Source organism: Brachyhypopomus gauderio, chromosome 6, assembly GCF_052324685.1.
Source record: "Brachyhypopomus gauderio isolate BG-103 chromosome 6, BGAUD_0.2, whole genome shotgun sequence".
NCBI classification, from domain to species: Eukaryota; Metazoa; Chordata; class Actinopteri; order Gymnotiformes; family Hypopomidae; genus Brachyhypopomus; species Brachyhypopomus gauderio.
The window spans coordinates 16,895,039-16,909,173 of record NC_135216.1 but is presented as its reverse complement, the minus strand read 5'-3'; the positions used below and the strand labels follow the sequence as shown (position 1 = coordinate 16,909,173).

At 49.8% G+C, this 14,135-nt stretch overlaps 1 protein-coding gene across 1 annotated transcript in view; it reads left to right on the top strand.

The window, feature by feature from the left end:
* Nucleotides 1–14,135, top strand: part of ttyh3a (tweety family member 3a) — a 40,966-nt gene that overhangs the window by 9,294 nt on the left and 17,537 nt on the right. Inside the window, exons 2-4 of the mRNA XM_077009212.1 lie at nt 3,690–3,859; nt 13,026–13,137; nt 13,270–13,490. Coding sequence (XP_076865327.1) covers nt 3,690–3,859; nt 13,026–13,137; nt 13,270–13,490 — 503 coding nt within the window. The remainder of the gene's footprint in view (nt 1–3,689; nt 3,860–13,025; nt 13,138–13,269; nt 13,491–14,135) is intronic.

The window sequence follows — 14,135 nt, the reverse complement described above, 5'->3', positions numbered from 1 at the left end:
TTTATCACTAACACGAAGGGTCTGTGGGGGTCAGTCAGTGTGAGAGGAGACGGTGACCCAGCGGGTAGGTGATAGCACTCGGGCACCATCACAGCAGGTATCACGACCTCCGGAGCGCACAGGAAGCTGTTTGGCAGGGATGCCTTTCATGCAGTCTGCATAGTGGTTTGTCTGCAACACTGACTTTCAACTAGGGCTTAAAAGAAGCACTTTTTCTATCACAGAAGCTCCAAGCATTTATGAACTAGTTTTCTGGAGGATAAAATTGAAGGCACAATTTGTCTTATCTGTAATAAAATGGTAAAAACATGGTTTGTGGAAAATAAACTGATTGGGACAGAAAGACAGGCTTCTGGTGATCATAAAGTCTGTTTTCCTCATTTGCCTGAATGGTATACTTTGTTCATTTTTCACTGTCCAGTGCACAGTCCCGATTAGACAGCCTAAATTTAGTACCATGTTTAGCATTCTTTACGAGTACTGGAATGTTTCTTTCTGTGAATAATTTCTATGCCCTCTGATATATGGGGTAAAAGCATAAAGCAACTGCTGTTAGGGTGAAGTCAGAGAAAGCCCTCCTACAACTGGACATGCACTCACAAGAAAGCCTCTTTTCCGCAGTAAAATAAGAACAGGAAACATTCCAATCACATTTCCCATGAATACGGTTCGGCACAAAATTCTTACACACTGTGCTCAGCATATTTTCCCAGCACAGTGAGCTAATGGTTAATGGCGTAAGGATTGGCCAGTTGGTTCTTCAAAAATGGAGCTAAGCCTCTTGTTGATTTCTCTCTCATTGCCAAAGTTTGGCGTTTGATTATGTCCTGCACTCCAAATTATTCATCGCATCAGAGACACACTGTAGTTGTTTCGTGTTAAGAACCTATTGGCACCTCAAATAATTCCTGGTCCCGATTTCCAGTACAACACTGGCAGGACAAAGAGAATGTAGCTGGTCTCAAGAGTTCAGCATGGTCCAGAACTGCCTGACTCTGTATTAGTAACTGGTTGGCCCTCCCAGTGGAAACAGGCTAAACAAACAGCCTGTTTCACCATCAGTTTCTGCGGTCCATTGACCATTGCTTTTAGTGTGTTGAGGCCATGCCTGTGCAAAAGTTAAGAAATGCAGTGAAGGACACAAGGTTTCCTGGGGAATAGGATGCTTTGGACAGAGGTCCTTCATCGTGTGTGTGTGTGTGTGTGTGTGTGTGTGTGTGTGTGTGTGTGTGTGTGTGTGTGTGTGTGTGTGTGCGTGTGTGTGCTGGATATCTGTAGGGCTGCGACAACACCTGGTGTGTGTCTGTCTCACACACACACCAGGTGTTGTCGCAGCCCTACAGATATCCAGCTCTAAGACCCTAGTACGCAAGCCAAATGAGCAGCAGCAAGGGGAAACTCTGAGAGCGTAAGGAAGATTCCCCAAGAGGAAGCTGCAAAGGGGAAACTGCTGAACTCGCTGACCTTTTGAACCCACTGTCCGCTAAACCCACTGTCCTCTGGTCAACAACAAAATAAAGCCAAAAAAAAGGCGATTAAATCAACAACAAAAGGATTAGCTACTTGGATCATCCAGGCACTGTGCCTGATTTTAGCCTTGAGCTTAATTTTAGGCCCAGCTTTGCTGTCCTGACGTATCCCAGAAGCTGATGTTGCACGGATGGTTTGGTAGTAGGAGCAGAAATGAGTCAATCCTACACCAAGCTCCTGAGCCCATCATGGCAACTAAGATGTTGTCACATGTATGTGATTTCTACGACTGAAATCATGAGTAACGCCTCTTATGTGAGATGGAAAGCTGAAGTCTGTGAGGTTCAGGCACTAGCTGCCTAGTCAGAAATGTCACAGTGAGCATTTGTGTTTCCCCCTTTGTATCGGTGCAGAGATATAAAGCATGTCTATGTTTGCCCAACAAGAACTTCATCTGTGCTTTTGGAGTTATTTCCACATTTCTGTGTCTGTTTGCCATGGCTGTCCAGCCTCACACTGATTCACATGAGATTTGAGGTGTGGGAGTTTTTTTCATGTGTCCTTCCGCTATAGGTTTGATGTTAAGCGTGATATTTTTTTTTAAATCTTGTAATGCGTTATATTTTTTTAATCCTGTAGTGTGTCCTATTTTTAAAATAGTGTAGTGCCTGCTTAGCAACAGTGCATATATCTGTGGAGACCTGACTGTGTGAGATGTGCTCTGATTTTCAAATCTTTTGGATTTTCAAAATTCTGTAGGGTGTAACAAACCTGAGAAACAAATGTTGATTAGGAATGAGAGATGGTTATCCTAATGATTAGACAGCACATGTAGTGGAGACTAAAGCATGATGGGGGTGGAGGGGCTGGGTGGAGCAGGGTTTACTCCATGGTGGCCATAAGTAGGCGTCGTAAGATGGAGATTCAGTATGGAGTATAAAGGTTTCCTCCAACACACACTCTCCAATGAAGCCCCACTGGCTTTTTGGGCTCCTTGATTTGATTGTGCTTATAGATGAACCGTGGTAATAATGCAGCGTGGAGTTGTTATTAACTCCTCAGCAGGGTTCTTTATTTCAATTTAATCATCTTGGTTTTATTGTCATGAAACACGGGGACTGCAGCTGAGCAGGAGAGGGTAGAGCCTCGTTTTGATCTCAGCTGGTGTGATCTGACCCTGAAGGGCTGACCACCCTGGTCCAGCCAGCCTGCCTCTAGCCGGCTCCCGCGGGCTTTCTCTGTCCCCACACCGTCCGCCTGATGGGCAGCTTGGCACAGGTTGAAGTCCTGCAGGCTGTGGATGTGTGACTCCTGCTCCACTCATGCGGGCGTGAGCAGCTCTGTCATCAGGGCCCTGGTCTCTCCCTGTAGCCCAGGACGGCCACCAGGGGCGCTGGTGGCTCTGGTTGTGCACGATGACCGGCCTTGAGTGGTTTGTGGTCAGACGGTCTTTAAGTGTCTGGCCTGTAGTGTGTGAGTATTCATGGCTGGTGCCTTGACCTCTCATTGCACACAGAGCCAGTGCTACAGGAACATATAATGCACATCGTGAAAGCATCAGCTGAATTAATGTTAAACCTTTAATGTATTATTCAGATTTATGTATAATTGCCTCAACTGGTACTTGCACTGTTCGGATAGGTCATAAAAATAAAAAAAAAAACAGCTTAGCAGTAGACGGGCAGAAAGCAGTTCTGCATAGTGCCTGCTGGTGAAGTGGGCCCAGGGACTACAGCATTAACTGATCATTATTTATGTGTTCTTCCCTTTATCCATTACAGTTATGGCCCAGTTCAGTCTTTTAAATTGACTATTGCCATTATTGTTATGTAGTGCTTGCCAAAGGCCTGCTGTAGGGAAAAAAAGAGATTAAAACTCCTCTTGAGTAATTCTAAGGAATGCGTAATATCATGGTTTCTATGGCAACTCGGACAGCCCAGAAAAACCTACAGTCTGAAAATTCAGTCCCTACCAGGATATATTTTGTTCTCTCACCAGTTTTGTAGTGCTTTGTAGAGTTTGAATGGACTCCGTTTCTTCTTCAGCGTAACGTACGAGGGGAATTGGGTAGGAGCGCTGCCTCTGTTCCTGGAGATGAACTGGATTACAATTAGCTGCAGCACATTGGTCATACGATCATACGAGGGGCTGTGTGTAGCGGTGAGGTGTTTATTGCGCTGCCGTAACCGTGCTGACCCCCTCCTCCTCCCCTCCTGTAGTCTGTCCTGCTGGTGGGGGCGGTGGCGGTGGCCTGCCTGGCGCTGGACCTCCTCTTCCTCCTCTTCTACTCCTTCTGGCTCTGCTGCCGTCGCAAGAAGAACGAGGAGCAGCCCAACGCCGACTGCTGCTGCACCGCCTGGTGCGTCATCATCGCCACCCTCGTGTGCAGGTGAGTCATCGCCGCAAGCCCCGCCCACTCCGCATGGCCACACCCCCTTGGGTTAGCCGTCCCCCCGTCCCCCGACCACACGAGCGCTTCCCCAGCACCGAGCGTTCGTTGCGATTCCCACTTGTGACTTTTCACGAACGACCGGCCCCCGGGTTTTCTTCATGCTGGTTAGAAGTTTTACAGTGGCTTATGGAGCTGCTGGGACACGGCCCGGTTCCTTGGTGCGTATATATTACGGATGGCTGTTTATCCACGGAAGTTCTCTCGCTCACCTTGCCTGTTGACATCTTGACTGCCAATAACAGCCGTAGAAGACTGGCCGATGATTTATAATCTTTTCGTTATTTTTTAGACTGTGATTTTAGTCCTTACCCTCCAGAATTTGAATTGTGGCTGTGTTCATCACAGCCAAGAGAAGACAGCTTAGCTAAGGGCTTTGGTGCAGACAAGCTTTGAGGACCTGTCACGTTTAATGACGCACTAATGTTTCTGTGGTATAAGGTGATATGAATAAGCGTGATGATAAATTGTTCTTGCAAATCCTCGTGGTCACGATGTGGATAAGCAGTTTAATGCACATGAAATTGAATCCATGGCACCTTAAACTAGTGATAATGAGACGGTTTTAAATAGATTGTTTCATCACAAGTTTATTTCTGTCTTCTGCCAGCTGTTGTTGTGTTAATTGCACTGATTTAAAAAAAACGAGCAACTTGTATCGTTTCCTCACTTTTTTTTGTACTCACATCTCCCCTCCTCGTGACATACACTTCAGCTCATTCAGGCGTAAGAGGAAGGGGCAGTGCATCATGGGAAGAACTGCAGAACTGTTTAATTTCTGATCCGCGGTGTGGGGCCATAGCAGCAGCTATGGCTCTGTGGCAGCAGGGAAATGGGGAAGTATTTTTAGCACTAATCCCCTCGCATTCAGAGCGGGTGCTAGCATGGTGCTAGCTGTCTCTGAGACGGGTTCATGTCCTCCCAGTACCACGGCCAATTTGGGGGGGGGTTACCTCCTCCCAGTACCACGGCCAATTGGGGGGGGGGGGGGGGGTAACCTCCTCCCAGTACCACGGCCGATTGGGGGGGGGGGGGGGGGTAACCTCCTCCCAGTACCACGGCTATATCTCAGCTGTGTTTACCTCCTCACAAACAGGTGTAGTCTCAAGCCACTGGCTCTTATGGTGTCAGTGGCTTGTGTAGTCACATACAGTCACCTGCACGTGAAGAATCACCTGAACCTGCCCATCACGGGTCAAGATGCAGTACTGTTTTTCCCACCTGACTAACTCATTAGGAATCTGACTTTGTTACTCCACATCTTACTCACATTTACTGTCAGTACAGCCTTGATTATGTGGAACAGTCTAGGAGTGCACTTGATGTCTGTAAAGTGAAGCCATTTGGTTTCTCTCTCTCTCTCTCTCTCTCTCTCTCTCTCTCTCTCTCTCTCTCTCTCTCTCTCTCTCTCTCTCTCTCTCTCTCTCTCTCTCTCTCTCTCTCTCTCTCTCTCTCTCTCTCTCGGCCTGTTGCCAGGGGTTTTTGCTGAGATGTCTTGGGAAAGGGACAATAGGGGTTATTCTAAACTGAGATCATTCTTGTAAGGAGATTTCCACTTTCAGCTGGTTGTATTTTTTGTAATATGTTCCTCTTATCGCTGTCTACTTGACAAGCCATTGCAGTAAAGCAAAAATATATATTTTTCTGTTTTGAATCTTTAGAGTTCTAGCAGGAAAAAAGTTAATTGCTTGACCCTCTGAAGTCATACGACTGTTGTGAGCTCAGACTGTTCTTATACACCATCCTGCGAGGCTGGAAGTCTGTGCCTCTGCCTACCCCTCTGCTCCTGGGCCTGACCCCCCCCCCCCCCGTGAACTCCTCCGGCAGGCTGCAGAAAGGCGATCTGGGGAGTGGATCCCCCAACACGACCGGCTGAATCACTAATGTGCCCCTTTTGTTGGTGTGGCGGTGCAGGACGGCGGTGGTGAATGGATGGGAAACTGGGCCCTGGTCCATTGTCCCGCCAGACATCCTGCCGCAAACGAGGTCCCGTTACCACGACAACACACCTCCTCTCGCTCCCGCCATTGTGCCAGCAGTGGCGGGTTCGTTCACGCAGCGAGCTGTATGGAAAACTTTTCATCAGAGTCACGGGTTTGGACATACAAGGATCAAATGGACCGTGGTCTTTTGTCATGAAGCAGATGGTTGAATATTGTTTGAAATGTACAGTTGCCTGTATGATTTATTGAAATAGTTTTTGCAGAAATGTTACTTATGTAAAACCCAGGGTGATGTGCAAGATGTTCTTGGATCCTACTCAGCCTGGTCTGTAGGTGGCGCTGTTTGCAGCAGCATGCGATTTACAACACTGATGGATTTCGTCCTGTTTCACTCAATATCACGAAATTCACACCCAGTTCTGCTCAAAATTCACAGCTTACATCCTCTTCTCCGCTGGTGCCTTTTCAGTCTGCCTTCCTGGTTTGTCCTACCAGTCAGAGCGCGGGTGGCAATTCACCAATCCGGGCCTGTGACCAGAATCGTGCTGGGAAAGGGCCGACATAGACGGGCCAGACCAGATCGGACCTGTCGTTTGTTGGGGCCGTGGGACATGCGAGACCTTTATCCATCGTCGGACCACTAAACCTTCAGCAGAGCTGATTCACTGGGCTGATGAGGAAATACAGCGTGCGTCTCTTGCCTGTTGCTGGTGATTCAGAGCGTCCTTTGAAATACCGGCAGTAACTTGCACTCTCCACTCCGCATGCCAGTGTGGGACAAGTCTGTGCAAGTCAACACCACAAAACGGGGCATCCTGTCTGGAATAAGGTTAAAGGAGTCCCCTCCCAGTAGAGAGCACCTGGGTCTGCTATAGCACTTGTGTCCCAAGACATGACTGAATTGTGTTGCTGTGGGAAAAATAATGGAGCCACTGGCCTCTCTTTGAGTGATGGCACTTTGACCTCCGAGTAGCCCAGTGCGCCCAGTAATTATAGGAAGGCCTGTGTTTGGTGTCATCAGGGTTCTGAAGAGTTACTCTCTCGTGCTCTCTCTCTCTCTCTCTCTCTCTCTCTCTCTCTCTCTCTCTCTCTCTCTCTCTGTCTCTTGTGCTCGCTCTCTCTCTGTCTCTTGTGCTCGCTCTCTCTCTGTCTCTTGTGCTCGCTCTCTCTCTGTCTCGCGTGCCCTCTCTGTCTTTCTGCATTTTTCTCTCTGTCTCTTTCTCTGTCTCTATCTGGGTTGAGTGTGGGAGGGGTTGCATATATTCAGGCTCTATCTCCCTGCGTGCAGCTGTTGGGGAGGATCTGGATCCGTGACTAGAGGAAGCGTCCGTGCCATGTAGAAGGCGGACCCGGGAGAGAGGGACCCGTCCCCCTCTTTGCGGCGCTGAGCCCGGCACTGCCGCAGTGCTCCTCCTCAAAGCCTCCCCGGCATTTCTGACGCATGTCCCCAGGTGGACGACTTCTTTTTTTTTTGTCTCACCTGCATTATGGAACATGCTGCCGTCTGTGAGGGAAAGCTTGTGAGCTCTGGGTTTGTACATGAATCACTCTCAAAATGCCATCTCATCTCTTACCTCAGTCCTAACCATAAATCCTTTTAACAGGTAACACACACAACATCTTCCAGCACCAACCAGTCAAGGTGAGGTGAGGAAAGAGCTCATGTTTTAGAGGGTGTTCTGCCGTCGGGGGTTAGTGGAGGCTTATTTCTGGCGCTGTGCCATCCTACCCCTCCCTAACAGTGAATGTTTTAATCAGCATTCTGCAGTGTTTGCACTGGTGTGGTTATGATATCACTAAGATAAAGAGACACACACACAGTCTTGGCTGTGTACCAAAGCCTCTGTGCTCTGAGAAGCACACTGGCAGCTAGAAGCCCAGGAGGACGCCCCTGTTTATCCCCCTTCACTAGTGAGTGATGTGGGAACACACTCCGGGCCGTGGCCAGAGACTCTGCCTTTTCCTAGCGGTCCGGACACACGGGGCTTCCCGTGCCCTCCGCTTGGCCCGGACGCTGGCACTGCTCAGAGATTCTACAGCATTCGGACACCTCGTCATTTCTGGTAAATTGTGCTCTCGCCAGAAATAACCAAGGGATGAGACATGACATCATGTGCTGATGGTTGCAGCATAATCAGTGCAGATACTCCCTATTCCTCTGTCTTTACACACACACACACACACACACACACACACACACACACACACACACTCTCCCCCATATGTTACAGTTTTTTGTACTCCTTAGAGGTTGCTGCAAGGCCAGATATTTCTGTTAGCTTTCTGTAAAATCACGGTGGATGTGCACAGAGCCTCCAACATGGGCTTCCCTGTGAACACCTCATCTCCATGTCGTTCCACAGAGCAGAGGCTGCTAGCACTGCAAAGAGCTCTTTTTGTTCGCATATTACTCATTCCGTCGCCTATGCGGGTCTTCATTGGCAAGAAGCTTCGATTGGTTGTGGTTTGCTTGTGGCCATTTAAATCTGCAGCCAGAAATTGATTCAGCTGAGAGGAGGAGTAACACGGCAGTATCAGGCTGATTGTGGTGGAACCATGGAACTATGGAACCATGGAACTGTGGAACCATGGAACCTTGTGTGGAATAGATTCCACCATGGTTTACACATGTAAGAATGGCACTCTGAGGACTCTGCTAATGCTCCCTTCCTCCCTATGAAGTGTGCACAGCAGGACATTAGCTAATGGCTTCTGCAGCTTGTGTAGTTCACTAGCCTACATTTCAAATGTTGGATCATTGCTTCAGCTCTTGAAGCTGACGAGGAAGCTGTGGGATAATAAACAAGTTTGAAAATGAATTCACAAAACCAGTGCCCGAAATTCAAAGTTAGTTCATGGGGCAGTGTCTCTTTTTAAATAAGGCCATTTGAACTTCAATACTAGAAACAGAGAGATGAGTTCTTTCTGGGCACCATGACTGCTCTGTCTCCGTGCCGACCGGTTTCACATTCATTCCAAAAATGTACTTCTGACTAAGTATGGCTTGGGTTTTTGAGCAGTTTATCTTATGCATTATTTAGGCTAAAGGGAAAGCCTGCAGATGTGATGTACTCGAGAGAGAGAGCTAAATGGAGCTGATGGAATGGTGCCCAGGAAGAAGATATGGGCAGACTTGGTTTAGAAGGAAAATGGGTCATGATTCACGTTTGCAGGCTTTGTATCATTTCTCATGGAAGGGGTCTGATCATGGTTCTGTTTCCAAAAGACTATGTGAAGAACTTGGTTTGGTTGGTTGTGGTTTTTTGTGCTGCCTCGACATGCTGTGTCATTCTGGGGGGGGCAACCTAAAGTCAGTAAGATGTGGGGTGATGGTGGCGCCTGTTATTGGATCTGCACAGCCAGGGTGATGTGGTTGGAGGTCAAAGGTAACTGCTTCAGGTGCGTTGTTGTCATGCTGTTGAATAGTTGGAGGTGATTGAAATCCACAGATATGCTTGAGAAGGTGAACCACGTTTATGCTAATCAGCTCATGCCTCGACATCTGAGGACGCCATACATCATGATATGATGCTTCCAGCTCATTTAAAACTTTGATTTTTCACAGCCTTAGAAACCGTGAGTCCCCTCTTTTTTCAAGTTGACATCCCCCTATTAGACAGTTGTAGAAAGGAGGAATTGACCATGGCTGGACAGTATTGCAGGTGATGCCAGATCTTCCTGTTTACTGTGCATAAATGTTGCTGTCAGAAGAACAAGACAGAAGAAGGACAGGCCTTAGACTCGGAGCAGCCAAAGACATGCTGGTGCCATAGTATCACCACAAGGCAGGTGGACCCACCTGGCTAAAGCCCCCTATATCGAGGTGTTCTTGCTGAGTCTTTAATGAGGTTGGCAATATTCCTGATGTCTTACTAGCAGTAGATAAACTCTGCAGAGAAATAAATTACCTCTTCAGAGGAAAGTCATCATTCATCTACTAATAAACTCTAATAGTTTCCGTCTGATTCAGTTCTGAGGCGGTACACCCTGATTCAATTAGTCACTCACTGGTGCTTTTAAATAGAATCAGGGGAGCGAGGCGGCAGCGTTTGCCACGTGTCTAGACAGACAGCGGTTGATGAGCGAGGGGAGGGACTCCCGGATTGTGCTGAGCACGTCTGGATGGCGCCGGTCCAGCTCAGCAGGAGACCCGCTGAGACCGCGGGCCGCCTGGAGCACACGCCCTCTACCCGCCCTGCCATCCCCAGACCAACAGATGTCTGCTGGCGTAAATTGATGTGCGCTGCTCACCTGATGACCTCCTGCATGTCAACTGTAGACGTCATAGCTTCATGTGCTCCTGGATCATCTGTAGATATGGTAGCTTCATGTGCTCCTGGATCATCTGTAGATATGGTAGCTTCATGTGCTCCTGGATCATCTGTAGATATGGTAGCTTCATGTGCTCCTGGATCATCTGTAGATATGGTAGCTTCATGTGCTCCTGGATCATCTGGTAGAACCGGTTGAGGAGTGTGAGGGTAGACGAGCATGTTCTGACGTGCTGGTTAAATATGCTCTGAATAAGGGCGTCTGCTAAGTGCGGTAAATGTAAACGTGTAATCAAAGGAACACCTCGGCAACATCATGGTTCCTTCTTCATGTGCGAGTCAGCAGTTTTAGCCACAGAGTAATTATCTGGGCTTTAGCGGCGACCTTGAAAAGCGTCTGCTGTAGAAGTCGTGCTGCGTTGCATGAAGCACCAACTGATGAAACACGCCACACTGCTTGAAGAAGTTCTGCCTTTCTGCCTTGGTTGCATTCTTCAAATGCATGTGATGCAGAGAACAGATAGCGGTGTGTAAAGACGGAGAGACCCAGCTTCATATGTTTTGAATGAGGTTCCTCGTAGGGCCTTTTGCAGATGCAGACCATCGTAGATAGGCGTGTGTTCAGCTCTGATTACATCCAGCAGGATGAATATTGGTGAAATCCTTTGTTTAACTCGGCCCCAGCTGATTAACCCACACATGTACTGCCTCGTCAGTTTACTGGGAAGTCCAGCCAAGCCGCGCTGTTCTTGTCACATGACCACGAGCCCAGGGAGATGACGGGGTGATGGTTCCACTCCCCCCGTCTCGATCGTCAGAGACTTGTCCCAGCACGCCTCGGTTGTGGCTGCTACATACCACTGAACGAGGGGGAAATCTGATCGCACTCCACTCCGCATGGCTGCACGCAGGCTACCCATAATCCTCCGCTCCCATCGGCAGGCATCGCTGCTTAACTCCTTCACTCCTTCACTCAGAACCACCAGGACCCGGCCACACGTGCCCCCGCATGCCAGGGCCAGAACCACCAGGGCCCAGCCTCACGTGCCCCCTCACGCCAGGGCCAGAACCACCAGGGCCCAGCCTCACGTGCCCCCGCACGCCAGGGCCAGAACCACCAGGGCCCAGCCTCACGTGCCCCCGCACGCCAGGGCCAGAACCACCAGGGCCCAGCCTCACGTGCCCCCTCACGCCAGGGCCAGAACCACCAGGGCCCAGCCTCACGTGCCCCCTCACGCCAGGGCCAGAACCACCAGGGCCCAGCCTCACGTGCCCCCTCACGCCAGGGCCAGAACCACCAGGACCCAGCCTCACGTGCCCCCGCACGCCAGGGCCAGAACCACCAGGACCCAGCCTCACGTGCCCCCGCACGCCATGGCCAGAACCACCAGGACCCAGCCTCACGTGCCCCCGCACGCCAGGGCTCCGTGGCGAAGTGCTCGAAGGGCACATGGCCGGCCACTCGGGGCCACGCCCCTCCGGCTGAGGGCTGCCGTGGCGACCCCCTCGAACCCCCTTCGGCTCAATGACTCTTTGTTCTTTCAGCGGAGCTGCATGGTGGAGAACTCCTCCCTGGCTCCGGTCCACGGAGAGAGGCGCCTGTTGGGCGTCTCACAATGGAGCCGGATAGCTCTGTAGAAGGCGAGGGAGGGTGGGGGGAAGCCCAGGGAGAGCAACTGCCCAAAAGGCCCATGTGCTGTAGTGCCACCTGGTGGTTAGGCAGCAAACTGCTGCAACATGAATGTACGTGATGCCTTGTCCTGTGCTGCATACGTAGAGCACAGCAGAGCCCACTGGGGGGTGGTGTCTGGTCTGTGAGACACCCTGCTTGGTAAGGAGTCCCTGTAGGGCAGTACGTTTCCTTGGTGGCCTGCTCCCCATAGCCGGTCAGCAGGAGCCACAGGCTGATCGATTTGATTCTGTTCCTGGTCGCAAAGCTGAGTGTGTTAGCAGGCTGGGTGTGAGTGTCTGGTTTCAGGGCTCTGAGATGTTCCACTCCTGTGGATGGACTGGACTGATCACTGACACACTCACACGCAGCCTGTTTGCCCCAAGGCAAACACCAACCGAACAGTTGTATATCTACATACTGCTGTTTCAATACACCTTCCAATAGAGTAACATACATTGGTGAGTTTGTGACAAGATTGAAGGCAGTGCCTAACAGATAAGCTAACATGATTTAGGATGGTGGACTTTGTGATTAACAACCTTCATGTTGGACAAAATAAGCTGGATGGCTAGAGTGCTCCAGGCTACTGTCAGTGTTAATGGGATATGATGATGTATGTTTAGCACATGGCATATGTCTCCATTTTCATATCATCTCAGGTGTGTTGGGAATGCAGACGGTCTATAGCAGTTAAGCAGTTTTGAGAGGCCAGTATGACCATCGGCAATGAAGTGGAATTCATTCATCAGATGTTTTCTACATCTGTTCAATTGCTGGTGCAATTGCTAAAACATCAGAAAGTGTTTGAAATCATCTTTTATCTTTGTCATATATATATTTAGGAATTTCTTTGTTTCAGTCAGTTGAGCTTCTGGGCGTTAAAGACTTTCACCTGAATGTGCATCTGTGGTTTGTCAGGATGGGAGTAAGCAAACCAAACTACTAAGGGCAGTGTCCTAGCATCAGTCCATTGTCCTAGGTGTCCTAGCATCATCCCATTCTAACAGCAACATCCTCAGTGTCCTCAGTAGCAGCTCAGTGTCTTAAGGGCAGTGTCCTCTGTGGCATCTCAGTGTCTTAAGGGCAGTGTCCTCTGTGGCATCTCAGTGTCTTAAGGGCAGTGTCCTAGGTGGTACAGCGACTTTCTTCAGAGATTCAGTTTGGCCTCCATCTTGTCCTCTTCCTCCGCTCATGTCCACTCATTCTTTATGCCCCCACAGTGCTGGCATTGCCGTCGGTTTCTACGGGAACGGAGAGACCTGCGACGGAGTGAACCGTCTCACCTATTCGCTTCGCCATGCCAACCGCACGGTTGCTGGGATCCAGAGACTGGTGGGGGTCACTGTTTATATCCCTTCAGTTCATACTAAAACCTAAACATGAAACTCTATCACGTAAACCTCCACAGTTAAACAGACCTGTGTATGTGTGTGTGTGTGTGTGTGTGTGTGTGTGTGTGTTTAGGTTTCCGACAGCGCCTTCTCCTTGAACCAGACAGTCGATGAGAACCTGCAGCGTCTAGAAGGCCAGTACTCGAAGAACACCGACTACGTGTCCACAGTGCAGAAGCTTCAGGGCCAGCTGGACGAGATGCTCAAGCAGATGGTGGAGATCCCATTCTGGAGCAACCCCAGCATCTCCCTGGAGGACCTGGCTGCTAAGATGGAGCTGTACGACTGGTACAGGTGAGACCCGGGGAAGACGGGTCAGGACCTCGTCTTGGTGGTGTGGGCTCTGTAGCACGCTTAAGCGTGGTGCGGCCGTCTGGAGCTTGTCCGTTTAAGTATTGAACGCCCGTGTATCCTTGGGTCTTGGTGAATGCACTTTCCTGAAAGTTTTGGGCTCAGATGCGTATGTAAATGAGCAGAGGGTGGGGGGGGGGGATGGGGGGAAGGAACAGCTGAACAAGTGTGGCGGTGAACAGTGCTCTCTTAGGGAGGGTGTGAATTGGCATTCTGTCTGCACTGTGGGGCTCTCGGCCTCTCGTCTCTATTTACGCTCCTCTCGGAGAGGAACCCTGCTCACCACTCTTGCTGCTCAATTCTCCATTTTTGCTTCATTTTCCCTTTCCGGGACCTTGTTTCTCAAGCCTGGAGGGAGGGATCAGATTTGAAAAATAGAATCGCGTATCAGGATTGCCTGTTTTCTGTGTCGACCGTGTTTCATTGGTGTTTGACCTAGATCCTGTCCAAGGCACATGGGCTGGAGTGCGATGGGTCCAGTAATTTGCAGGGATCTCAGTCTGATCTCTGTATTAGGAGCACGGACCATCGCTCTGGCTGTGCCTCCCCTGGCATACCTCCCCATGGGGCTGTGGGGTGGGTGGGGTC